The sequence below is a fragment of the Mucor velutinosus genome (assembly GCF_035048745.1).
Source record: "Mucor velutinosus strain NIH1002 chromosome Unknown tig00001563, whole genome shotgun sequence".
Lineage (NCBI taxonomy): Eukaryota > Fungi > Mucoromycota > Mucoromycetes > Mucorales > Mucoraceae > Mucor > Mucor velutinosus.
The window spans coordinates 1,583,697-1,610,042 of NW_027041904.1; the positions used below are offsets into that span (position 1 = coordinate 1,583,697).

The 26,346-nt window shown below is 38.1% G+C and overlaps 8 protein-coding genes and 1 non-coding gene across 9 annotated transcripts; 5 read left to right on the top strand and 4 right to left on the bottom strand.

Annotated features, from left to right (window-relative positions):
* Nucleotides 1–4,556: 4,556 nt before the first annotated feature.
* On the bottom strand, nt 4,557–5,322 carry ATC70_009127 (uncharacterized protein; the record flags this gene model as incomplete). The annotated part of the gene is made up of 2 exons (XM_064828366.1): nt 4,557–4,818; nt 4,895–5,322. The coding sequence occupies 2 exons, from the start codon at nt 5,320–5,322 to the stop codon at nt 4,557–4,559; spliced, it is 690 nt and encodes a 229-aa protein (XP_064685568.1).
* Nucleotides 5,323–8,905: 3,583 nt separating this feature from the next.
* On the top strand, nt 8,906–8,976 carry ATC70_009128. Its single transcript has one exon. It is a non-coding gene; the product is annotated as a tRNA-His (tRNA).
* A 3,251-nt stretch (nt 8,977–12,227) lies between these two features.
* Nucleotides 12,228–12,546, bottom strand: HGT20_16 (Bifunctional purine biosynthesis protein PurH; the record flags this gene model as incomplete). Its single annotated transcript, XM_064828367.1, has 2 exons — nt 12,228–12,343; nt 12,396–12,546. 2 exons carry the CDS (start codon nt 12,544–12,546, stop codon nt 12,228–12,230), a joined length of 267 nt encoding a protein of 88 aa, XP_064685569.1.
* A 418-nt stretch (nt 12,547–12,964) lies between these two features.
* On the bottom strand, nt 12,965–14,644 carry ATC70_009130 (uncharacterized protein; the record flags this gene model as incomplete). The annotated part of the gene is made up of 4 exons (XM_064828368.1): nt 12,965–14,110; nt 14,163–14,291; nt 14,340–14,500; nt 14,566–14,644. The coding sequence occupies 4 exons, from the start codon at nt 14,642–14,644 to the stop codon at nt 12,965–12,967; spliced, it is 1,515 nt and encodes a 504-aa protein (XP_064685570.1).
* A 1,111-nt stretch (nt 14,645–15,755) lies between these two features.
* On the top strand, nt 15,756–17,276 carry ATC70_009131 (Alginate_lyase domain-containing protein; the record flags this gene model as incomplete). Its single annotated transcript, XM_064828369.1, has 4 exons — nt 15,756–16,540; nt 16,597–16,852; nt 16,906–17,010; nt 17,064–17,276. 4 exons carry the CDS (start codon nt 15,756–15,758, stop codon nt 17,274–17,276), a joined length of 1,359 nt encoding a protein of 452 aa, XP_064685571.1.
* A 765-nt stretch (nt 17,277–18,041) lies between these two features.
* On the top strand, nt 18,042–18,585 carry ATC70_009132 (uncharacterized protein; the record flags this gene model as incomplete). The annotated part of the gene is made up of 4 exons (XM_064828370.1): nt 18,042–18,083; nt 18,144–18,240; nt 18,304–18,439; nt 18,531–18,585. 4 exons carry the CDS (start codon nt 18,042–18,044, stop codon nt 18,583–18,585), a joined length of 330 nt encoding a protein of 109 aa, XP_064685572.1.
* Nucleotides 18,586–19,582: 997 nt separating this feature from the next.
* On the top strand, nt 19,583–20,997 carry ACP2_2 (mitochondrial acyl carrier protein; the record flags this gene model as incomplete). The annotated part of the gene is made up of 9 exons (XM_064828371.1): nt 19,583–19,663; nt 19,735–19,881; nt 19,943–20,010; nt 20,069–20,112; nt 20,206–20,285; nt 20,344–20,414; nt 20,466–20,512; nt 20,569–20,663; nt 20,719–20,997. The coding sequence occupies 9 exons, from the start codon at nt 19,583–19,585 to the stop codon at nt 20,995–20,997; spliced, it is 912 nt and encodes a 303-aa protein (XP_064685573.1).
* A 77-nt stretch (nt 20,998–21,074) lies between these two features.
* ATG4 (Cysteine protease atg4) lies at nt 21,075–21,959 on the bottom strand (the record flags this gene model as incomplete). Its single annotated transcript, XM_064828372.1, has 4 exons — nt 21,075–21,514; nt 21,576–21,609; nt 21,660–21,716; nt 21,765–21,959. 4 exons carry the CDS (start codon nt 21,957–21,959, stop codon nt 21,075–21,077), a joined length of 726 nt encoding a protein of 241 aa, XP_064685574.1.
* A 3,325-nt stretch (nt 21,960–25,284) lies between these two features.
* On the top strand, nt 25,285–26,333 carry ATC70_009135 (uncharacterized protein; the record flags this gene model as incomplete). The annotated part of the gene is made up of 7 exons (XM_064828373.1): nt 25,285–25,321; nt 25,396–25,416; nt 25,474–25,614; nt 25,673–25,706; nt 25,783–25,976; nt 26,038–26,118; nt 26,200–26,333. The coding sequence occupies 7 exons, from the start codon at nt 25,285–25,287 to the stop codon at nt 26,331–26,333; spliced, it is 642 nt and encodes a 213-aa protein (XP_064685575.1).
* Nucleotides 26,334–26,346: the final 13 nt, after the last annotated feature.

A 26,346-nucleotide genomic window follows, 5' to 3' on the forward strand; every position in this document is an offset into this window, starting at 1 on the left:
AACTGTAGTTTACGTATGCTTTTTGGCAGCACAACCTACTACACCTTATTTTTAGGTCAAAATCCGTTCATATCTAGCCAATTTCAAGCACGAATAACTCATGCCGCAAAGCGTTCTGAGCGCTTAGAATAGCACCAAACGACTCCTCTTGATTGTGCTTTACTTACTGATACTTTATCTCAAATTTTTTTGGGTAATTGCAAATCCATGAAAATCCTCACTTTTTCATGAGTACTAGCAAAGGAGAATTCTTGAAAAACAAACGATTGCGCTTTTCACCCCTGAAATGAAGACTTTTACTATGATACATATTAGATCAAATTGAACGTAGAGATGTCATGAAACATTCGAAGTTCTTTCTATGAAACTTGTATATGCTAAATCTTGACATATTCACAGAAAACCTATTTTCATATTTTTGCGAATTGCTCGTTATTTTCAGTCTAGAAGCTGTATATAATTAGCATCATTCGAGGCGGCTTCTTTAGTCCTCGACTGATGTATTAGAACGTTGGGTGTAACAGCGACAGTTTTCATAGTCAAATTTGGCAAAAACGTTTAAAGGATGTGAGATCAAGTCAAATTTGAACACAAAAATACTCACTGTACAATTTCAAATTAAAGTGCAGCAGCTACTACGACTGCCACGGCAGAAGGCTGAGACCAAAACTACTGGCCGTGACGTCGGATAGGTCGCCCTCTCATTTTTTTCACACCACCGTTTTTTTTTTATCCTTTTTGCAAAACGCGTTTAATATCAAGTCATATTGGTTTTGGAGCCCCTTTGATTGAAAATAACACTCTAGCTTCTGATAACATGGCCTTGTATTGTTAAACGTAGTTGATGCTGCTCTTTTAAAGTGGAATATAGTAGGTAACATTCGATACCGAGTACTGGAAGGCGTAGAATAAATATTAATAACTGAATTTGTTTATTAGGTTTCGATAATTTTCTTGCCTGTTTGATGTGGATGCTGCTGCCATTGCTTCCCTGCTATATCTGCTATATCTGCTATATCTGCTATATTTGCTATTTGCTCCTTTGGTTTATTATATTTAGTGTTTGCTTCGTTGGTCTCTATCTCTGGTGGTTGCTTCTTTAATCTTTGCCTGGTCGCTGGTGTCGTTCGTTCTTTGGTTTTTCTATGATACTGGTGTTGCTGCGAGTGTTGCTGCTGGTATTACCGCTGCTAATCTGGTTTTTCTTGGTCTGCTGTCTCAGTTGTATGTTCGTTCTCTGGTCTATGTCTGGTAATTGTCTATTCTCTGCTGGTCTATCCTTCGTGGCTTTGGTAAGCGGTAAGTAGCTTTTTTTCTTTTGGTCGCAATGATATAAAACTTCTCTGGACGTTTGTATTATTGCTTTTTTTCTCGTGATAATGCATTCATGATGTTTGCTTTGTTACGATTTCTTTTTCTTTCGTTGGCTGTGATATGATCAGCTCAACGCATGCTTGCGATGTTGATGCTTCGTATGTACGATCATCAAGCATGATGTGCTGCTATATATCTGTATTGCCATTGTAGTACTACTTTGTTATATGGCCGTGGATTGTTGTTTGTGTTGCCTCTGTCGCTTCACATGAAACAACATTAGTCATAACGTTGTATTGAACACTTATAATACTGCTGTTGCTCCTGCAATTGTTTGTGTTTGTGTTGCTTAACATCCGACTATTACCATGCACATTGTTCATGTATGCATTTTTGTTGTTGCAACAACAGCGAGCTGTTCTGAACATCTTTGATGTTGTACTTGTTTTATGCTTTTCTTTTGACTCACTTTTTTGTGTGAGTGTTCCTTTTTTTTTTGCCTACATACTACTATACTCCTATAGTACTGTAGCATGTTCTTTTCTTCTTTTCCTTTTTTCTTTTATTATGTTTCTTTGAAGCATACCTCTTTATTACGTTGTGGTGGATGTGCCTATCGCTGAAGCTCAACAAGACACTATCCGAGGCTAGGAGGGAGATAGGCTGTCTCCACTTGGTTATTGCTACTTACTTTAGTGATGATTGAGAGTCTCAACGCCAAAATCTAAAGCTAGGTGGTGTAAGTAAGGCATGCCCTAGCACCTGAGGGAAATTTGATGATAGCTGCCGCTGAATTGCTATATATAGCGGTGTTTAAAATTTTACCTCACATCAAAACAGGGGGAAACCCTCGCAAAATTTTTTTTAGGTCAGCGGAGTTTTCAAGCGATTTGATTGGCTCAGAGATTGAAAGGGAAAAGGTCTACAACTAGTTGATTTTCTGTTGCTCTGCCATTTAACGTTATTTTGTTTTCGCATTAATAAAAGGTTTACCAAACATATACAATCTAAATCCTGCTGCTTTGTTCAACAGTAGTAATACACTCGATACGAATTACTCACCAAAATGGTCACTGTTTGTACTTATTTTAAAGTAATCCAAAAAAATCTAATAAATGTTTAAATGCTTGAAAATCATATATCATTTGTAATGAAATAGCCACCCAAACGCAACTTGATTGAAAACCAAAATTCATCAAAGAGCACTCTGTGGAATACGTCCACTATGATCTGCATTCCGACAGTTCATCCAGTTACCAGATTTAGATATAAACTGTATGTACACTGGATTAGATGTACGATATCGATTTATACTATGAGAAGATATGGACTTCAGATACGCTAGTACTATAAGATTCATACTATATAAGATATAGGCTATAGATGGCACCACGGACATGGATGGCACTATAGACTTATACTTGTATTCCGACATTGACTACGGATGTTTACCATATCTGGATAGGCACCAAGATTAATGCAATATGAGCTTGTTGCTTCAGATGTGCACTTTATGATCCACGCTATAAGACACATGCTTATATCCATGATACTAGCTACAGATACTTTATGTACTACAGACTTGTACTTACTATATATGAGACATGCTATAGACATGCATATGATATGCTATAGACATGCCATATATCCAGATACATGCTAAAGATGTATGCTCAGCGATATACACTCAGATATGTACTATTAATATAGACTAAGAAGACTGTACCTATCGGATACATGCTACTAGATCGATATTAATTATCCTTATGGAAAGGATAGATCAGGGTACTTCGGATGAGAGTCTAATTATTCATCCAGACAGAGCTAAATCATGATTAGCTTGCTGGAGTTGTCTTTTAGCATGATTAGACATCAGTTGATCTGAGTTGACTTATTTGTCAATCTAATTAATAGAACTTTTATCCATTGTTATAGTATATAAGAAGGATCATCTACCTGGCCAGTAGAGAGACTTCAGTTTACTTTACACCTGTCAGTTTGATAATAAAATATACCTTTATCAAGTTGACATTACTGTTTTTTTTATTCTTTTTTTTTCGTGAATTTTAGTCTATCAAGCCTCAAATTCCACACACTCATTCAAATTTATGCTATTTAGATCTATTAATAAAAGCGCTCAGATGTACAGCAAAAAATCATCATTTAAAAGTACTAAAGTAAAGATGCATGCTTATATATCGCACATCGTGTGAATGAATCACTCCTGATCATAATGTATTCACTCACACCCATGATGATCGTAATAAGTGATGTTATCTTTATCCAAATAAAATCAAATCAATAACAAGCATATTCAAATATGACAACTATGCCCTGATGCCATAGTTGTGTTTAGGATATAGATCATCTCTGGGAGGCAAATGTATTAGGCGTTGTATATTACATAAGAGGATCTGAGAATGAGCTGAGATGCATAGTAGAAGTGAGAGGTCTTTATTCAAGCAGCACGAAGGAACATGAGTGGTGCCATCAAATGGCTAATCTATACCCTGGTTCCTGGAGAGTGGTAGCCTATTGCCTTTCGTCCCTGGGAGTGGGTTTTAATTCCGTCAAATGTTCTTCCGTCAAAGCTATTAGGAAGAACATTCTATCCTGGATCATCTTTGTTGTTTATCCTTGACTGGTGGTTCATGAGTTCTTATGCAGCACATCCTCGTTAACTGGTTCAAGGCTTATACAATTATCCCGCATTCAAGATCAAGGTCCTATTGCTGCGGCACTGTCAAATAATTATACAGTGCGCGAAAAAAACGTTCCAGTGTTTTGCCAAATTGCACTTATAGCCAGTTTTCTCTGCAAATATCAAAGCTACTGGGGTTTGCTTAGTTTCGTAAATAGCCTAAGTAGTTGGCTATTAGATGATATATTATGCACTTTATTCACGTAATTAGAAAAAGAATGGTAGCCTCATGAAAAGTGAAAAGTCGAATTTATTAAATCTTATAAAAAAGCTCAATATTTAGTTGGGCCACCTTTACTCTTGATAACCGCTTTGATTCGGCGTGGCATGCTGCCTATGTATTTAAGACAGTCTTCTTTTGTGAATTTATAACATTTCTGTTCAATTCTGTCTTCTAACTCAGAAATGCTGGCGGCCCTAGTAGGGTACTTGTTCAAACGACGTTTTAGTTGATGCCAGACATGTTCAATGGGGTTTAGGTCAGGGCTTTGGGGGGAGGCCAATCAAGAACATTTTGAACAGAGAATCCGTGATGCGTGAACTATTTTTTAATGGGACCAGAAGTATGTGGTCTTGCGTTATCTTGCTGGAATCTAAACGTTTTCTTGTCCAGCCCATAGTACTCGATAGTGTCTAGCAAAGATGAGTCCAGAATTTCAGCATAAACTTCTGAGTTAACAGTTCCTTCGGTAATGGTGGAGCCATAGCTGTGTTCCTCCGCTGTTATCATGCCCCAGAAAACAACGCCACCACCATCTCCCTGAACTTGAGCCTCAGTTTGATGAGGCATCAACTCAGTGGGCCTGTCAGTTCAGTAGAAAGATTCGCCGTCAGATCCCCACATGTTGACCCTGGTTTCATCGGAAAATCCCCATTTACGCCAATCGTCCGCAGTCAAATGTCGATGTCTCTTGGCCCACACAAGACGCTTTTTTCCGGTTCTCCGCAGACACGAAATTGGTCTTTATCTTTCTTTTAGCCTTGAACCCTTTGCGCTTGAGTATATACTGTATATTCCTCAAAGTCATCTGAACTCCCATATGAGCAAGGTAGCACTGCACACCCTTGGGGCCGTCTAAATTACCATTGCGGAGATTCCTCTCAATGTAGTTCATATTCTGCGTAGTGATTTTGCTGCGTCTTCCGGGTTTGGCATGTTTTGAATGACCAAAAAACTTCTTCCTGTGGCGAGAAAGTACACTGACGGACAAATCTGGGAAGATTTTTTGAATGGCACGGAGGGAACAACCTTGGTTGAAAAGAGCCTTGGCAGATCCTTGAACCTCCTGAGGAATGGGACGTGTCATGTTAAAAAAAATGATGAAGTAAAGATGGTAAAATATAATGAGGGAAAAGACCAAAATCTCAGGCTTCTTTATACTTTTCTAAGCATTCCTCGGATAACTAACATTTTAAACATAACTGATATAAAAAATTACGGCTCTCAGATTATTTTCGTGGAATGTATACAAACAATAAGGTCATCAAGCGATATTTCCAATTTTACAAAATCGAAATTTTTTAATTTACGTCAGTTGCACTTGCTTAATATCTACTGTATCAATTATTTTAGTAGCTCATTTTGTGGCTAAAAACCCAAGCTTTCGTAGTCTTACTTTAGTTTTAAAACAGGAGAAAAACTGACAGAGCTGTAAGTGTAAAACTACGGATTGGCAAAACACTGGAACGTTTTTTTCGCGCACTGTAAATACCTGTGATATCTGCAGTGAAATCAGGTTTAATGGATTTCACAAAAAAAATAAAGCAATAGTAAAATACAATAGAAATCAACTGTATTTTATTTTGTGTATAAAATGAACTGAAGATCCTCGAATTGAGTAAAAAAAAGAAGAGTATTTATACATTTGCATCTGGCTTGTAGGATTAGTGATGATAGAGAGCAATAGGTGCTGCTATTGCGATATCTGGCAAATGTTGTTGATGTTTGATTTAAAGTGGTAATCAATGCAGGAGCACTGGCCATAAGGGTCGATTTGAGTAACCTTGATGGGCTTGGGTGAGCTATCGTCATAGCATGATTTAATGTAACCTTGATGGTTTAAAGTGTGATGTTTGTTATTGAAGCATGGAATCCTTTATCTGGGATATTGTGCAACTATGGCAGCAGGGCATAGTTGTCATATTTGAATATGCTTGTTATTGATTTAATTCTATTTGGATAAAGATACCATCACCTATTACGACCATCATGGGTGTGATTGAATACACTGTGATCAGGAGTGATTCATTCACACGATGTGCGATATAAGCGTGTATCTTTACTTTAGTATTTTTAAATGGGTTTTTGATGTACATTTGAGCGCTTTCATTAATAGATCCAAATAGCATGAATTTGAATGAGTGCTATTTGATGAACTTTGGTTTTCAATTAAGTTGCGTTTGGGTGGCTATTTCATTACAATATCTACACTAGTTTTGATCCCTATTCAATCTTGGAATAACATAATTAATATATTCAGTTCTAATTGTATTTACTCTGTCTATATTTCGTTATTCTAAACAAGTTGCACAATATCCCAGATAAAGGGTTCCATATTTCAATAACAAACATCACACTTTAAACCATCAAGGTTACATTAAATCATGCTATGACGATAGTTCACCCAAGCCCATCAAGGTTACACAAATCGACCCTTATGACCAGTGCTCTTGCATTGATGATTACCACTTTAAATCACACATCTACAATATTTGCCAGATATCGCAATAGCAGCACTTATTGCTCTCTGTAACCACTAATCCTACGAGCTAGTTGCAAATGTATAAATACTCTTCCTTGTTTACTCCATTCCAGCATCTTCAATTCATTTGATACACAAATATAATACAGTTGATTCCTATTGTATTTTACTTTTCTCTATTTTTTTTGTGAAATCCATTAAACCTGATTTCACTGCATCACTAATTATTATACGTTAAAATTTCACAAGATTGCACTTCAAAATCAAAACAATTGACAAGCCAAACCTGGTCTTTCAGAATGACTAATTGGTGGCATAGTAAGCTATCACAGAACAGATGCCAAAGAAAGTGTGATCTGCAAGAAGATAATGAACCTGTTCCCATCCACGTTGAGCACTGTGAACAAGTGGGCAGGCTATAATGGCATCGGGTTACTTCCAAAGCGTTCTGGAGCTCCATTTACGATGTATAATAAAGATCAGAGACGGTTCGCAAGTCAGCTTCGTTCTGCACCACAGTTGCCAGTGAAGAGCCGTTTGAAGATATGGTGTGACACCAAGCCATCAATTTCAATTGATACTTTCAGGAAGTGTATGAAGCTCGTTATCTTTCAATTATATAAGGCTGCACACAAACCAACATTGACATCTGAACGCAAGCTGAAAAGACTACTCTCCTGGTGCTTGGACAAAGTTGGACTGGAGTTAAGGCAGTGGAGAAAGGTTGTTTTGTCCGATAAGTCCAAATTCTTCATGGTTCTCGGCAATGATGGTGGCTCTAGGGTAGTCCGAAAAGAAGGTGAAAGATACAACGATCATTGTTAAGCACAAAGAATAACAGGATTAAAATTTGTAGCTTATAAAAAATGTTTGATATAACAAAAACAAGAAAAGACTTATTAGAATAATAAGATCAGACACAAAAACTAAAGATTTATTGACGAAGACAAAAGTTAACCTATTTATACTAAGTTTTGAATGCCAAAGTAGCAATTTATCTTGTACAACGCTTATCACATCTGGTGAACCTCAGTATTTAGATAGCTGAGATGCACTTCAATTATCATAGCTTGTCCATGTTGTTGCACAACACAGACATATCTACCCATCAAGAATACCTTAATCTTTATAGACACTTGTAGCCCTTCTGGCACAACAAAAAGGTAACCCCAAATTGGATTGCCTTTGATTTAATGTCAATTTCATGTACCCGCGTTCTTGAGTCCATCCCATTGTTTAAAATAGTAGCGTCTCAACTCTATTGTTGTAATTCCATGAATATTGCATCAATTCCACATCAATTGGTTTGCATCTGTCCTGAGTCAAAGTCCAGAGTCAAATCCACAGTTCAAAATGGTAATCCACGACTATTAGCGCGCAATCTCATTTGGATCCCTGGCTGGTTTATCGATTCAACAATGTCAGCTTTAGATATTGATCAGATCTTCGGCTAAACCTGACAAGAAGTACAACGAGTAAACGGATATGTAACAACTACAAAATAGAAACGACACCAATTGAGTAAGCACCAACATTGATTAGCAATACACCAAATAGAGACCGCATCGACTAGAATAACAGTATCAACGCGCCATCAATAGATAACATACAGTTTTACAACAGTTATATGAGTGTGTCAATGCAGCAGAACACCACACTAACGAGGAGTAACCCTTCAAGTAAGACATAGTAGATAAGGTAGAGAATTATACCTTGAATCCACCACCTTGCGCCTTTCCCATATACGGTATATTGCCTTTTTAGGAAATCGAGATAGAGCCAAGTAACCAAGAGAAAAACACACACGTGTCAATTCTAATACTCTGCGGTGCTGGTTTTGTGAAATGTGTAGCGAAATGTGTGGAAGATCTTGCAGTAATAGTTGATCCCGAGACAAAACCAAGTAATTAAAGCTGTTTAAGTTGCAATAACCTTGATGTAGACAGTATCTCAGCGATTAAATGTATATATAAAGTTATGTACCCAAAAGATTTAAACGTAAGAAAGTTCGATTTATTCAAATGTGTTGTATAGATTCAAGTATATATGTCAAAATAAAAAAATGTACGAATAAATGATTTGAACACCAGTTCAGGAACAGCACTCTAATAGGCTCATAGTTCAGATACCGCTTCTTGAAATTAGCACCACCACAAAATACTTTTACTATCGTAACAATTCATCAATAGCTGGTATAGTATAGTGGCAGTACATCACGTTGTGGCCGTGTCGACGCAGGTTCGATTCCTGCTACCAGCATTTTTTACTTTTTACTTAAAAAATGGTGTGTGTAGTCTTTTTTAATTCCTGGGAGTTTATCATCTGAAGTATTGTTACGAATCGTAATATCCGCGTTCTTTTTCTGTCACTATATAGAATCACCCAAACTGCTCTTCTCCATTATATAAATAAAATACATCACATTTGGTATCGTTTAAATTTCGCTCTGTCCACAACTCAATCTCAACTCAAAATGCTGCACGTCAAGCGGGCATAACTTAAAGGCCCAGATCAGCGCTTCAATGCCTTCCATATCTAAAAAGGACAACCATATATCAAACTCTATGTCTTAAATCCATTAGGTACAATTGCATAACCAAGGTTTATGATACTATACACATTGACCGTTGTAAATTAAGTAAGCTATCCCTCGTTCATCCAGATACAGAAATATTATCAAATCGCAAATCAATCCTTGTTAACCAGGACATTATCAAAGACATATCAAATAGCAAGTTAGTATAAAGGCATAAATTTCAAAATTCAGTTAATAAAATTGTCTTATAATTTACCAACATTTCGATACATATCTTTTATAGAGGTTATTAGCTGTTTTATTTACTTCCTTTCTTATATTTTACATCTGTCATTTGTAAGATCCCCTGAATTCTTTTTATATATGAATGTTTTTACTTCGGATGACTCTCTACCTTCGCTTCGCTTCGGTAAGAACCAACCTGTGCAGCGGTAGCTCACGCTACCAATTTCCCTTGCGTATCTTGTCAAAATACTGTTACTTTTATTTCGACCCTCTACTTACACATAAAAGCCCTTCATATTACCTGTGGGCCTGATTCTTATATAATGCTCTACATCCATCTACACGTAGCTACTTCATATACGAGTAACCAGCATACTGGTATTTCCTCTCTTTGGTCCTTGCTATCTTTGATACAGCAAAATTTGAGTGCATTTGAGTTGCGTTTTCTTGAATTCAAGGCCATTTTAGATGGTCAGAATAGCACCAAACAATTGCTCTCATCTGGCAGTTACTTTCTGACACCTTTGCTCAACTTTTTGGGGATCAAAAAAACATGGCCAAAAATCGAGCAAAAAGCATGAGGTACCCTCATGGTTTTCATTGAAAATCAAACAATCACGTTTTTCGCCTTGATAATGAAGACTTTCACTATGGTATGTATTGATTCAAAATGTTTATATCGATCTAACGTAACCTCTAAAATCATCTTTGCGAAACATTGATATGTAAAATCTCGACTTTTGACCAGAAACCTCTTTTCATATTTTGGTAAATTATTCAATAAGGTTATTCAAAACATTTATCTTACTTGGTACCATTGGATGCGCCTTGAAAAGCACTCCAAGGAAGCTTAAAGGATCATTTTTTTTTTTGTAGGGGAGTCGAGCTCCAGGTTTTATTTAAAGTCCTTAAAATGTCATGCTGAGGGAAAGAAAAGACTGTTGGTGGACCCAATGTCTGCAAAGAAGGGGAATAAGATATTTTGAACTAAGTTGGGAAAGAAATCTACTACTAATAAGGTGCGACTCCTAGAGCCAGTACAGTCTTGCGGAAAATCGTCAAAATATAGATCATGGATAAGAGTACAAAAACACCAAACGAGGACATCAGTACTACGTCAAAAAATCAAACAACTTGCGTTCACCAGGATTTGAACCGGGATCCTCCCGTTGGCATACGGGAGTTTTACCACTTCGCCCTACCACCAGGGGCGCTTAAAGGATCATAGGATGATTATCATATTTTACTTAGTCGAATATGCTAAAATAGTTCAATCGGGTCGAAAATTGTCAAGATTTGTCCAATCTAAAGCAGATTAAAATCTCTGAGTTTAAATTATTTTTGGCTAGTGAGGGTAGGCTGGCACCCTCAATGCCCTTTTAATTATGAAGTTTATAGAGTAATAGATGTTTTTTAAAGCGTGTATAAAGTAGGTGAAATATTAATTAGTTCGATTGCTAGCCATGCTATTTTATTTTGGAGTCTTGCATCTAATCACGCCAGACCACCGAAATACTTGTAAGCGCAATTTCTTTCCTTTTTGAGGCTTTGAAAGTATCTAGGGATCATAAATTTATTGTGTCATGATGATTTTGGTATGCAGGCGCGTTCAACAGACTTACAAATTCATCCCATAAAGTGATAGTAAGAATAGTTTGTCGTATTGTAATCCGGTGTTCACAAAATAGTATATATAGAAATGCAAATGCGCTTTGAAGGATTGTCACAAAGACTTTACCTATCTGTATACTATAAAGAAACATGATATAATACATCAGTCAGACAATGCATACAATCTGTTAGTGCTTATTCTATTAAACAGTGTTTTATTTGTGATATTCGCTTAGGGAAGGTCTCAAAAATTGATTTCTTGAGAAAACATGCATCGGTCCTTGGGAAAATTTAGGTGATTGTCCAATTATAATTGTTGATGATCACAATGCATTGATACTTACGTTGATTACTTGGGACTAAAAACGGGATTTTTATGGCAAGTCTCTTGCGAGATAAGATAAAATAATAAAGTTCTAGAAAATACAGATGGCGTAAACACTTCATTGAACATTTGTAAAGCTTCATTTGACGTACGTTCATCAATGTTTGAGCAAAAACAGCCCGTTGCAATTTAAAATGCCTTCTAAACCTTTTGTTCAATCATGCCAAAGGTCTCATTGGTATACCCACTAACAGTTGTGCGAAATGACGGCACAAATTGTACTAATCTTTTTCAAACTGCAGACGTAATATATTTCTTATTATTACATAAACGGAGGTGATCAGATGCTTTTCTCATTTTGAACATTTCTAATTTGCAAAGTTTTTTGGAGAAGAATGATACTAGCAACGCAGCAAGCAAGGTTATTGATATCTAATTGTTTAGCTGGATTTGCTATGCAATTATGTGTTCATTTAGTTTACCTAATTTCAAGGTGAGGCATAAGCAAACTCTGATACCTTGATTGCCGAATAAGCGGAGGCCAAGCTATTTGTAAACTAAAAGAGATAATTTATCTATTCTAGGACCAAGCAATCCTTGGTGTAACAACGACTTACAGGTGGATCATATGGATAATGATAAAAGAATGAAACGTTTATTTGATCACTCAAGTATTAAGTGTAGAAAATAAGTATGTAAAAGTAGGCGGAGAGAATATATATATAACACAGCTTTAACTACAAGAGGACAGACACCAATTTGATGCAATCAAGCTGCGGAAAGCTTATTTGAACAATGCTAGGCTGCAGATACTTAACAACAGCACTCTTCACAAACGCAACAGCAGCCAATCGCAGCTAGACAATCCGTCAGACATCCACCGCCACCTCTCAGTCTTAACAAGAAAGAGGAAGAAGAACCAACATCTTCTATACAAGATATGAGTATTTCGAGATTCGCCTCACAATTTGGACAACAAACCTTGACGATGATGCTCACATTGACCAACAGTCTGATCTGGGACTTGAATAGCACCGTCGGTAGACATTTGATTCAAAGTAGGGTAAGTAGCAGCAGTAGAGGGATGGTTAGCAACAGTGGCCATAGGGATTTCAGTAATAGGTTGACTCATTTTAAAGGTGGGATTCAGTACAATGAAGAGGTTAGATTATGGTTCTAAAGAAGAAATATCAGCGCCTATTTATATAATCGACATGGCCGTACACGAACACAGATGAGGTGTTTGAAAATACTTACAAACAAGCTATAAATTGACTATTCTTGGCGTTATTATCAAATAAAATGCTTCAAGCTTATTAGCGTCCAGCATGACCTCATAGAAAAAACTGACGACATTGGGAGGATTAAAAAAGTAATTTTGTGGTACTTGAAGTTCTTTAATGTGATGATTAAAAGAGGAATGTGCGTCAAGGCAAAGGCAGATGATGTGCTGTGAGTGTGCAGAAATATGTGTAGACAAAAGTATATATATATATATATATATATATATATATAGCTGGTGGTTATGCTTGAATGGAAAGGGCTTTTGCTCAATTTGCTGGTGATTCTGCGATAATACTGCTGCTTTCAGGTGTGGAGGGTGAGGTGCCATATGTGATTGCACCATTTACTTCGTCGTCATCTCGTTTAAACAATGTAGCCCAGTACTTGACTTTGGTAGCATCCGGCATCAACACACCACCGTCATCCACCAAGTCTTTATCTTTCATTGGATCATACAGTGGATTGGTAAACTTGGCCTTGTCAGAATTAAAGTAATCCCAGATACTGTAAGTCCTTTCCTGAGGTTGGTGGTGCGTTCTTTCCGCTTCGCTGTTGAATAAAAATGTACCAAATTGACACGAGTAGACATGATAGTGTAGATCAATCAGCATCTGCTCATTAAACTCAAATCGAGTGGGGTGTAGGCAGATCAGTTGATACACACAATCCAGAAACTGGTGGAATACTGGACTGGTTTCTCTTTGATAATAGTTTGACTTGTAGAATTTGTTCTGCATGTCTTTGATCGTATTGGTTGCTGCATTTCCACCCGTGTTGGCAAGGTTGACAAAGTACTTTTCGTTGCTCAAATGTCCACATCGATCCTCAAATTTGTGCCCAAACGATACCCAATCCTTCTCGATGAGAACCTGAATGCCCTCAAATGTGCGGTAATATGGATCCAAGCAAAGTTCGCTCAATGATACCAACTGCGATGTGCGGTCCCAGCCATCAGAGCAGTGAACAAGTACATGCGAATTGTATACATGCACGCTTTTGACAATGGTCATTGTGCCCTCCACAACCATGGCAATGTGCTTCAGCCACCCAGATCTCTGCAGAGCACCTCTATTCACTTGTCCGCCAGCTGATTCCATTCCTTGCATTGCCTCACTGAGTTTGGCTAGACTGTCTCTCATAACATGTATATTGTCGATAGCCACATAAATCTTTTTGCAGTTGCGATAGTGATCCATGTTTTCAGTTCCAGCGCCTCTTGCAACATTGCCTACTGCGTTGGCCATGGGTCGAGCATCCACTATCAGATTAGCTGCTGTGGATCCATACACTGTTTCTCCATTAGGTCCTGTAGGCACATTGGATGAGAATACTGCCTCTATCAATTTCTCGTCTTGAATCGATCTTGCTTGCTTGAAACCAACCAGAGGCTGGCTACTTCTTGTTATGGTTGCCTAACAACAAATCAGTTTTTTTGATAGTTGACTCCAGAGTATCTCATCTTACGGAGTTATGCCAGTGCATATAAGACAATGCAGGAATTCTGGCTTTACTACGGTATTTTGCGGCATAATTCAGCGTATTGTCACTAATTTTGGATGGTACTACCAAGGTACGAGGGTATGTAGGCGAATACTACACGGAGCATGAATAGTGAGTCTCCCCATACCATACTACACTTACCTTGTAGTCTCTATTCACGAGTGTAAATCGCCATGTGTCCGTGCTGACATCCACGCCCATGCGCTCGTATTCCTTGAGGGGGTCGTATATATTCCAACCGTTGTTGGCAGTAAATGGCGTCCGTGGTTGATATGCATACGCATAAAGCTGCTCTATAGAGGCTATACTTCCATTTTGCTCTTAGCTACATCACATCAAACAGCTCCTGCTTGTTTATCCCACTTACTAACACATGCCAGTTTCTGAATACTGTCAAATACATCTTGAGCTTCCCCATCCTTCAAAAGAGAGAGTGTGATAATCATGAAATCTCGACATTTAATATACAAAGGGTGGCGTCCCGATTGAAGTGAGGGCGGCTGTCTCTCCACAGTGTGTATGATGGGGTAGGGTATCTATCAAACTGTATGAGCAAACTGCTGCAGAATTTGGATTTTGAGTCTTACCCAGAGCTCTTCTTCATTATAACTGAATATCAGGTGATGCACAGTCAGATGTAGAGTACCTACAACAGTTTCTTGACCTCTATCAAGCTGAACATCCTTTACCTTTTTGTACGTTTCATTGACTTTTAACAACTCATTCCAATATCTTTAATCAGTGTTCTCAATCTAACCTGTGTGATCTTTAATAGATCAATACGACTAGGCTGTATATTCGCTTGTGGTTGAAACAGCGTAGGCAGCGAGACACGGGCAAGGTTAAAAATTGTGAAAAACTAGATGGGTTGAATGTGGGAAGCAGTGTTTGGAAGAATACAAGTAATTTACGCTATAAATTACTGGTATAAATGATGATTTAGCAAAAGAAGCGAGAGAAAGAGTGTGAAAAGAGGAAAAGAGAGGAAAAAGAGAAAGAAAGGAAACTCTCAATTAGTACTCAGAAATGCTTGCTGGAGCAAACAACCCCTTCCAAGTTTAAAGATGTTGTTTGCTATCCTAGCACGTGGGCTGATCATCATTGTATTCAACATGTCATTTGTGTGCATCATTGAGGGTGGATTTCCTGGTGGAAGCTAGAGCATTATACTGAGGGACGTTGCAAATTGACGCAGCGACATTAACGTTTGCTTGTCATCTCGTCATATTGATGAGGAACTCATGAAAGCTGATTTTACCAACCTATAAAGCACTGTTTCTTTCATGACAAAGTTCATGTCCACTTTGATCATTAATACTTGACAACTTGCAAGTGTCCTTAGCATAAAGTAATGTCCATTGTAACGTTTTTTTTTCGAGTACAGGCTCTTCAATATTGGCTACAAACTCTTCATTATGTAACATCAAGTTATTCCAAGTGCGATTGATTTTCATAAAACCAGATGAAATCGACGGGCCGCTTTTTCTTCTTCTTTTGCTTACAATCATTCAGACCTGAAAGTCGATACACAAGAAAAGCAAGAGATGCAATTATAGAATGAACGCACTGTTTTCACGTTTGACATTTAACAAGCTTTGTATAGCAGCATTCGTACTTCGAGTTGTGTTGTTGCTATATGGAGAGTATCAGGACGCTTATTTTACAGTCAAATACACTGATATTGACTATGTGGTATTCACAGATGCCGCACGCTACATTACAGAAGGAAAATCACCATATTTACGAGAAACGTATCGATATACACCCTTATTAGCCATATTGTTGACTCCCAATATCTTTTGGTTTCGATCATTCGGCAAATGTCTCTTTGCAAGCGCAGATTTGTTATGTGGATACTTGATTCATCGTATCTTGGTATTGCGCGGTATGCCATCCAAGAGCGCATTGAGGTTTGATGCACTCTGGCTATTGAATCCCATGGTGGCAAATATCTCTACACGTGGAAACGCAGAATCACTGTTGGGTGTCATGGTGTTGGGCACGTTCTACCTGGTACTGACGAGAAGATACTTTTATTCAGCTTGTCTTGTGTTTGGACTCTCGGTGCACTTTAAGATTTATCCTGTTATTTACGCTATACCCTTATTAATGCTTCTGGATGACCATTACGGAAACCCCTTTCAGCAATCCAGTTTTTTGGTCAAGGTGCAACATGTCAGATTTCGAATGATACATGAATTGGATCAGCAATTGGCAGAAAAGGACAGCATTGCAACCAAAATCATGAGAGGCGTTGTTGTGTTTTTGTCGCCTGTGCGTATTCTGTTTGGGATTATCAGCGCTTTTGTGTTTTTCGCACTGACAGCTTCCATGTATCAGCAGTAAGTTGGAAAAGGTACATGGTGAGGAAGTTCGTTACTGACAGCATTATGTGTAGATATGGAGACGAATTTATGCAACACACTTATTTGTACCATGTAACAAGAGAGGATCATCGCCATAATTTCAGCATTTGGTTCTATCAAATGTATCTCGGCATCGACAACACAAGTTCATGGATGGGTTTAGTTGCATTTGTGCCTCAATTAACGCTTGTAGCCGTCATTGGCATTGCATTTGGAAAGGATCTGTTCTTTGCAGCTTTTATGCAAACGTTCATTTTTGTCACATTCAACAAGGTCATTACATCCCAGGTAAATTTTGATAGAGTTTCTTCATGCCAGAGGGTTGACATTATGATTGCTAGTATTTCATGTGGTACATTTGCTTGTTCCCATTGATCTTACCTTCTTCAAAAATCAAGTTCAGATGGAGGGGTTTGCAGCTCTTGCTTGCTTGGGTGGCAGGACAGGTATGTAGTGATGTGAGAAAAAGAGGTACCATTTAACACAAGAAAATGTATAGGGTCTTTGGTTGAATTTTGCATATCAGTTGGAGTTTCTCGGCCAAAATACCTTTTTGCAACTTTGGATTGCAGGCGTTACATTTTTCGTTATGAATTGTTGGATAGTAGTTGAATTGATATTGAATCACCAATACGAACCCATCTATGGCAGCAGTGGCCGTATTCGCTGGGTGTGGGGAAACGGTGATCCAGGATCGAAGCGTTCATTATAAAAATAAAAAAAAAAAACTGGCTGCTCTTTTGTGCAAGCATGATTATTTCAACCAAGATTGTTACCATGGCAACTCGAGATGATAGTAGTAATAAAGAGTCTAGCTGTCTACTTGATATATCACCGAAATACTTGACGTTTGATGTGTCTACGTGGACAGAATCTCTGGTTTGATGGTTGAATGGTGTTTTAATAACGAAACAAATATGCGATGCCTACAAGATGTACTACATGGCATTGGCTGAGAGCTCTCGCTCAAGACCCTTTCTCAGGGCAGGACAAATGACATGACATTTACCACATCTATAACAATGAAATCAAGATGCAGATTCATGCAATGATAAGCCAATAACGTGTTGTTGATGAGTTTCAGTTTCCAGCATCTCATTATGTCTCAATCCACTGACAGGCGGCCATCATTGGTGCCCTAGCAGAGCATCAGCTTACCCGGAGTGCTAAAACGAAGTCTGGAGGAAATCTATTAGGCCAAAACTGTTTATCCAGCTTTGATTTAGTAGTGGTGTGTATCCAAAACGAGTCATCAGAGTTTAAGCGAATAAAATACAGGTAGAGAATAGAAAATTTTACAAACTCTTAAATTGCAGTTTTGATTTCCTCCCCTTCTTTATCCACTTTTTCCCATTAAATCATCTAAAATGTCACAAGCATCTGGTCCTGTTGCCAACAAATTCGTCCAAAAGCTCGCTTCTAAAGAATTCAGAAACTATTTGATGAGGTAAACATTGGCAGAACTACACACCAGATCATGCTGGGAAACTCACCCTTTTTTCTTTTATCTGCTAGTACCGTATGTATTTTAGAATTGTTTACGTGTTTATTAGAGTCTTAACATGGCATCTCTATACAGCATTTCTGGGGCCCCGTTGTTAATTGGGGTATTCCTATTGCTGCCATTGCAGATACCCAGAAGGATCCCAGTTTGATTTCAGGAAACATGACTTTGGGTAAGTTGTCATGTTGATATTCTGCATATCCACATGTGTATTGAGAAACATTTGGCATTGTAGCTTTATGTATCTATTCCGGTCTCTTTATGCGTTTTGCTTTGGCCGTTAAGCCTGTCAACTACCTATTGTTTGCTTGTCATGCTACAAATGAAGCTGCTCAAATAACACAAGGTTATCGTTTCCTTCAGTACAACAAGTAAGTAGTGTGAAATTTCTGTTGGGTTGCCCTTTCGTCTAGTGTGGGGCCAAAGATGCCGGGGTTTTATATACTCATCAGTAATCTCTAGATTTGGTGGTAAGGAGAAGGTAGAGGCCGAGAAGGTGGTCAAGCAACAAGAATAAATTAAAACATGCCAATAAAAGAGAAAAAAAGAAACATTGTATTTTATTTTGTACACTATTCAAAGCTACTAGATTTCCAGTGTTGTTCTTGCATTGATGCCAATCGTTTCAATCGCCTGAGAAAATGCTTTGCTGCTGATGGATTTTTGTGAATCTACATTGTAGAATGGATTGCAGACATTGGAGACATAGGCAGCATGTATCTTGCGGAAGAGCTATTGGATAAAAAAAGTCTTAATGTCGAAATGTTACCAAATTGCAATTAAAATTTACCGCTTTCATATCAGCATCTCGAATGATGCCATCAGTAACTGATACCACTATCACTAATTTAACCCGGGTATTGGTGATATATCCATATCTAAATTACAGTGTTTACTAATAATGTCGATCATCGTGATGGAGTGGATGCTTACACTGCTAAATCTTCCATGGCGTATAATAGCCCAAGGTACAGGTCAAGATTCTTGGGTCCATTTGATACTAGCGTGCTCTCTGTGAGTAAGTTGTGTAAAGGGAATATCTATAAAGCAGATATACCTCGTTCTTCAATGACATCTATCGATGTATGTGCAATGTAATGATATTTTAAATCAGGGTGGGAGGTACTGAAATTCTTTATGAATAATGGATTGTTCTATTTTTTTACGGATAGCTGTTAAAGCAGCCCCAATAGCGCGTATGTCAAGTTGCAATATACGTACTTGCTTCCCAATCAATGCAATACAGTTGATTTCGCTGCTCATGAGATGTATTCAGGGTGGTTTGGTATGTGTAAAGATAAAGATGATATGATAATTAGAAGACGAGGCAATCCCGAATAAGCTAAAGTCAGCCTACATTTGTTCCCTTGCTTTTCTATTGGGAGGTTCAAACTACAACACACCACCAAAAACACAAACCACCATAAACTTACACTAACCAGCATCTTTTTTTTTTTTTTTTTTTTAATTTTTCACTTTCATTTTCGCACTAAATTTGAAACTTTTCTTTGAATATGAACGTCGACGCTTGTATTGAATCAATAAAAGAGTGCAAGTATCTACCTGAAAACGATATGCGACAGCTATGTTACAAGGTATAACCATCCAATTCCCTAAAAAAAAAAATCCCTATTTTAACATGCTTCTGCTTTGTATAACCGACTAGTTGAAGGAAGTACTAGCTGAAGAGTCTACTGTTGTGCCTGTCAACGCACCAGTGACGCTGTGTGGCGATATTCATGGACAGTTTTATGATCTTGTCAAGATTTTTGAAGTGGGAGGCGATCTTCCAAACACATCGTACATATTCATGGTAACAAACATTCAAACTTACATCCATGTAGTGGACCACTGACGACGACCTTCCTACGCAGGGCGACTTTGTGGACCGAGGAAGATACTCACTAGAAACATTGACACTACTATTGCTGTACAAGCTCAAGTAGAGTATACCAGTGATCCATTTGCATGATTGTTCATCCTAACTGAGTAAAAATTAGATATCCCGATCGTATTACACTTACAAGAGGAAATCATGAAAGTCGTAATGTTACTCGAGTGTATGGATTCTATGGCAAGTATATAGCGTTGATTTTATGCTTATGAAACAAATGGCTCACATGTTGATATGGTGCAGATGAGTGTTTGGCAAAATACCAGAATTCGAGAGTTTGGGAATGGTGTTGCACCGTCTTTGACTATTTGCCCTTGGCAGCTGTAAGTTGTGTGGAAAACGACCATGGCACGAGTGCGAGGATTAAGCTCATGGTATTAGGTAATTGATGGATCTGTATTCTGTGTGCATGGCGGTTTATCACCCGAATTGCCTTCTATTGATTCAATTCGGTAAATATGATTGATAGCCGAGTAAAATGAGTTACTGACATGATTTCATAGTACATTATTTCGTATGCAGGAGCTACCGCAGAGTGGAGGGCATTGTGGTAGGTGTCAACACCAATGATGAAGATGAGGAGTCGAACTGACGTGGTGATCATAGACCTACTATGGTCTGATCCTGAGACTCAAGTAGACGCATGGGCAATCAGTCCTCGAGGTGGAGGCTATTTATTTGGACCGTTACCTACCACAGCAGTAAGGAGACGACAGGCTATGGAATAAGCTCGGTTACTAATCGCCGTTTGAGCAGTTTTGCCACAACAATGGTATAGATTTAATTGTTCGAAGCCATCAGTTAGTAGATGAAGGATACAACTATCCGTTTGATGAAGGAAACCTGGTGACATTATGGTCAGCACCAAATTACTGTTATCGATGTGGTAACAAAGCTGCTATTCTAAAGATACCAGAAGAAGACAGGCCGATTGTATCCACAGATTATACGATATTTTTAGAGAACGATGTTCAGGGAGACACCAACGGCAATGGCGGCGCTGGACAAGGTCCTGGTAGCCAATACTTTTTATAAGCACTCCCAAGGCAACATTTATATATTTTTGTAACAACATGAAATCAACCTATTATTATATAAAGCATATCAAGCTATCATAAAATACGGCATGGCTTCTTTTCTTTTTTAGTCTGAGGTGGCTCTAATGCAGCCACAATAGCTTCATCGAATACGTTCTTCAAACCTTTTTGAGTCATTGCAGAGCACTCTACATACTTGACAGCACCAAGCTCTTTAGCTAATCTCTCTCCCGAATCAAAATCAATGGGCCTTTGTCTTTGTTTGGCTAATTTCTCAATCACAGCTGAATCACTTCTCAAGTCGACTTGTGTTCCCACTATCAAACAAGGTACTCCAGGGCAGTGATGATGAACTTCGGGAAACCACTTTTCCTTTACATTCTCGAACGATGCAGGTGAAGTAACCGAGAAACAAACAAGAAAGACATCGGTTTGTGGGTACGAAAGTGGGCGAAGGCGGTCGTAATCTTCTTGTCCTGCAGTATCGAACAATCCCAGTGTATAGGGCTCGTCTCCTAATTTGAAATTAGCATGAGTACAATGGTATCAATGAGTAGATAGCGTGCGGCTATTTACCAATCATCACTGTCACTGCATAGTTGTCAAAGACCTAGTTGAGGTCAGTGAATCAACTCTATACCAGTTTATCACTTGACTTACTGTGGGTACGTATTCAGATGGAAATTTGTTGGTAGTATAAGAAATTAAGAGGCAAGTCTAAATACATGTAGAAAACGAAAAGGGTATTTAGTATGAAGAACCTACTCCTGCACCCATGTCAGTTAACAGCCAACGTAGATGCTTCTGCTTGATCCAGTATCTCCTCCTTTCAATTTTGATACATGTATCATACCCAGCCCATTCTCTCTTTTCAAGCAACACTTGCTGAAAATAAAAGATACATACTTTACCAACAGCGCCGTCTCCAACAACAACACATTTAATTGTAGCTACCACCATAGTGAATTATCGAGAAATTATTGCGGATAAGGAGGGGGGGGGGGAAAGAATACCAAGAAATAATAAAAGACAGAGAGAAAGAGGGACAAGAATAGTCGTGTATCTCTTTGACAAAAAAGGTAGGTGTGCTTGCTTACCAAAGCCAGCCTTTTCTACCCAAATAAAAAAAAACGGGTCAAGGAACCACGACTAGCAGATCAGATCAAATGACCTCACCTGAGTATCGTGGCTCATATTGAATATACGTTGATTCTGCTCAGGCCATTTCCAGGATGTAAACGATATACTAGACTTTTAGTTATGGGTAATTGCAAATGTGAATGTTGCTTGACTGATGCTCTGTATTTGTTGTTTGTCTTACAGTCTAATATATATACTGTAGAACATTCAAAAATTTAAAGAATTGTGTGCCGTACAAGGTGAATAAAATCACCGGCAAAGGTGCAAAGCCATAGTATCCAAGCAGCAAATTCGGGTTTTCATTTCCATTATTAATAAGCTTACCAGCAACATAGCGCATCAAAAGTTTGCATGAATCAGCTTTACCAAAATCAATATGCCACCTATTCGAATTATAGATTGTTCAAGCTACAGAACTGCCTTTCCAATAAATTGCAGCTACCAAAGATGTGATTCATGCCGTGTAAATAATAGCTATAAAGCAATACCTAACCAAATTGGGCAGTTTTCAAGCCTTCATAGCTTGACATGTAGACCTTTCTGAGCCACCGGAATGACGCCAAACAATTGTACTTGAGTAGTAGTAACTTCCTGATACCTTTGCTCAACTTTTTGGGATAAAAAAAATGGACAAAAATCGACCAAAAAGCATGAGGTACTCCTCATGGTTTTCATCAAAAATCAAACGATCGCGTTTTTCACCTTGAAAATGAAGACTTTTACTATGGTATATATCACATCAAAATGTGTCTCTCGATTCAAAGCAACCTTTGAAACCACGTTTATGAGGTTTTCATATGCAAAACATGACCATTTTCGCTAAAAACCTCATTTCAAATTTTATTAAATTGCTCGATAATTTCAGTCAAAACACCTATTACAGTCAGCACCCTTGGAAGCGCCTTGAAAACTACTCCAAGAACGTATTAGGAAGCGTTTTTTTTTTTTTGTAGGGGAGTCGAGCTCCAGGTTTTATTTAAAGTCCTTTAAATGTCATACTGAGGGATAGAAAAGACTGTTGGTGGACCCAATGTCTGCAAAGAAGGGGAATAAGAAATTTTTGAACTAAGTTGGGAAAGAAATCTACTACTAATAAGGTGCGACACCTAGAGCCAATACAGTCTTGCGGAAATCGTCAAAATATAGATAATGGATAGAGTACAAAAAACACCAAACGAGGACATCAGTACTACGTCAAAAATTCAGACAACTTGCGTTCACCAGGATTTGAACCGGGATCCTCCCGTTGGCATACGGGAGTTTTACCACTTCGCCCTACCACCAGGGACCGTATTAGGAAGCGTAGGGTGATTATCACAATTTATATAGTCGAATATCATAAAATAAATTAAAGAAGTCGAAAAAAGACAAAATCTGTCCAATCTTGAACAGAAAAAAAATAATCTGAGTTTGAATCAATTTAGGCGGCGGCATTGCTGCTGGCTGGCCCGAATGCCTTTCTGGTGATGACAATGATGATTGCGATGCTGATTAAATGGGCACAATGGACCTAAAAGGACAACTGAATAGCCTGAATGCTTTTTTTTTGGGAGTTATGCCTCATGAAGGTGTCTTTTGCAATGACAATATCTCAAAAAAAAACGCTGTAGATCTTACACAAGTCCTGTATTTACACATAGCTAGCTTATGTCGCCATCCTCTTCTCCTCCTGGCTTTTGATATGACTTTTCTTTTACTATTGATTGATTTTTTAAAATCTACTAGATGTACCAAAATTTTATTATATCTGAGCCCGCAGGGCGACGCCGACATCGAGTGTAGGGAGATAGATCGGCTAGTAATAGCTGTTCTAGATAATGAGGCACTTGTCAATGTGATAGATCAATGTGTATCTCATATTATGCACCAAGGACAATATCACTAGGAAGTAAGGCTATGTCATGTAAAGAGGCAAAAACGAGGCAAGCTTACAGCTGTAGATACCGTCTAATAGAGCAAACCTCTCTGATTTTTAATCACATCATCGTCAATATGCATTGAAGTACGAGCTTCTGTGCAGACACAAGACAGGTTTTCAAATCTGGAATAGACATACTTGTATGAACCATAAAGCTTCACTAGCAGCTACTTGAATCAAATTCTCATTACGTTTACTATGCCTCTACAATTGTAAACTTAGTCGCAGATATTTTGGTAACTCTAATGCTTTGCTCCTCACGCTTCAGTGATGTACCCACTTGCATAGCAAGCAGCTACTACTCAGGCAAACTAGAGGCTTGAGTTACGCCACTGCTCACGCATAACAGTACAAGCTCTTTCAAATGTTGATTTGAATCAAGCCAATTGTACGCTGTCTATTTTATTGTCTTGCGCTTGGATCTAGATTATGCAATCATGCTTGTTGTTATTTACAACCCGTTTCTACACCAACAAATGCGCATTACAGCTTTCACGAGTCTAATAGATATTCAAGACGTCATGCCCTATCTTGAGAAAACAAGGATAATAAACACAAGCTCAAACTTGAGTGTTAAAATGGTATATAGAAGATTTTTGCTGCCTGCTCGAGTATTCCACAACAGTGATTGTTTATCTCCAGTGCTTTTTTTTTTTTTTTTTTTTTTTTTTTTTTTTTTTTTTTTTTTTTTTTTACTTGATACAAGATGGTTACTTGCAATTCAGATAAACCAACCAACATCAAGCTGAAAACTGTCATGTGGCTTTCTCCGTTCAGCACGCACGAAAATGGAGGAGATGGATCACAAAAGAGAGTTCAGAGTGATACAACATCAGTTTCAATTTTTTATTAAAATCGTCTTGAGAGTGTCTAAGAATGGGAACATTTAATTTAGAAGATGTCTTGCATCAGGGTGATGGAGAGCAGCAGGAAAACTTACATGCATTTGCCAAGAGGTTTTTTTATGATAAACCAATATTGTTGTAGTATCACATTGTTGGAGCAGACACGTATTGTAGTGATTTAAGGTTTGCACAACAAGCTCTCCGAAGATTTTTTTTCATTTTCGGTTGGGTCATCCTATCGTATCAAGAAGTGTATATAGGGGAAGACAGTGAGTGTGAGCAAAGGCAGTTTTTTTTACTCACACAAAAACCCGCTCTAAATTATATTGCGTTTTTTTCCTTTTCTTCATCTTGTTTTTAGTTGCAATAGAATATCAAAAAAATGAGCAGAGACGAAGAATATGATTATCTTTTCAAGGGTAAATGGCGACTGTCTACATTTTATCATCTCTTTGTTTGATGAAAATCTAACATTTTGCGCATCTTGGATTAGTTGTCCTTATTGGAGATTCAGGTTGGTAGTTGGATTCAACACAAAGAGGACGAGATGTTGATAGATGTTTGCTGTTAGGTGTTGGTAAAACCAATCTTTTGAGTCGTTTCACTCGCAACGAGTTCAACTTGGAGTCAAAGAGTACTATTGGTGTAGAGTTTGCTACAAGAAGTATTCAGGTTGATAATAAGGTCATCAAGGCTCAAATCTGGGATACAGGTGCGTTGTTTGTATATAGTGTGTGCGATTTCTTGTCTATTAACGAGGAGACTCTCAGCTGGTCAAGAGAGATACCGTGCCATCACTAGTGCGTAAGTAGTGTTGATGTAGGTGGTTGGTAAACAAGGAGCTCACGAACATGTTTTTTTTTTTTTTTTTTTACTATAGCTACTATCGTGGTGCAGTTGGTGCATTGTTAGTGTATGACATCTCCAAGCATTCTACCTATGAAAGTGTTGATCGTTGGTTGAAGGAATTACGTGATCATGCCGACTCCAACATTGTCATCATGCTTGTTGGTAACAAGAGTGATTTAAGACATTTGAGAGCTGTACCTACAGAGGAAGCTAAGCAATTTGCATGTATGTTTGTTGTGCGTGTATGTGTGTGTTTCGGTATTTACTAAAATAATCAACAAAATAGCTGATAATGGACTTTCATTCATCGAAACTTCCGCTTTGGATGCAACAAATGTTGATCAATCCTTCCAACAAATTTTGACAGGTAAGAACACAAAAATTCAGGGCTTTTTTATCCCTCTTCTCCCCCCCCCTTTTTTTTCATTTCTAATATTTGTTGAAATAGAAATCTATCGTATCGTATCCAACAAGGCCTTGGAATCTTCTAATAACACAATTAAGCCTACAAGTGGCCAAACTATCCTTGTTTCTCAAACACCTGACGAACAAGCTAAACAAGGCGGTGGAGGATGTTGTTAAATATATAGTCTGC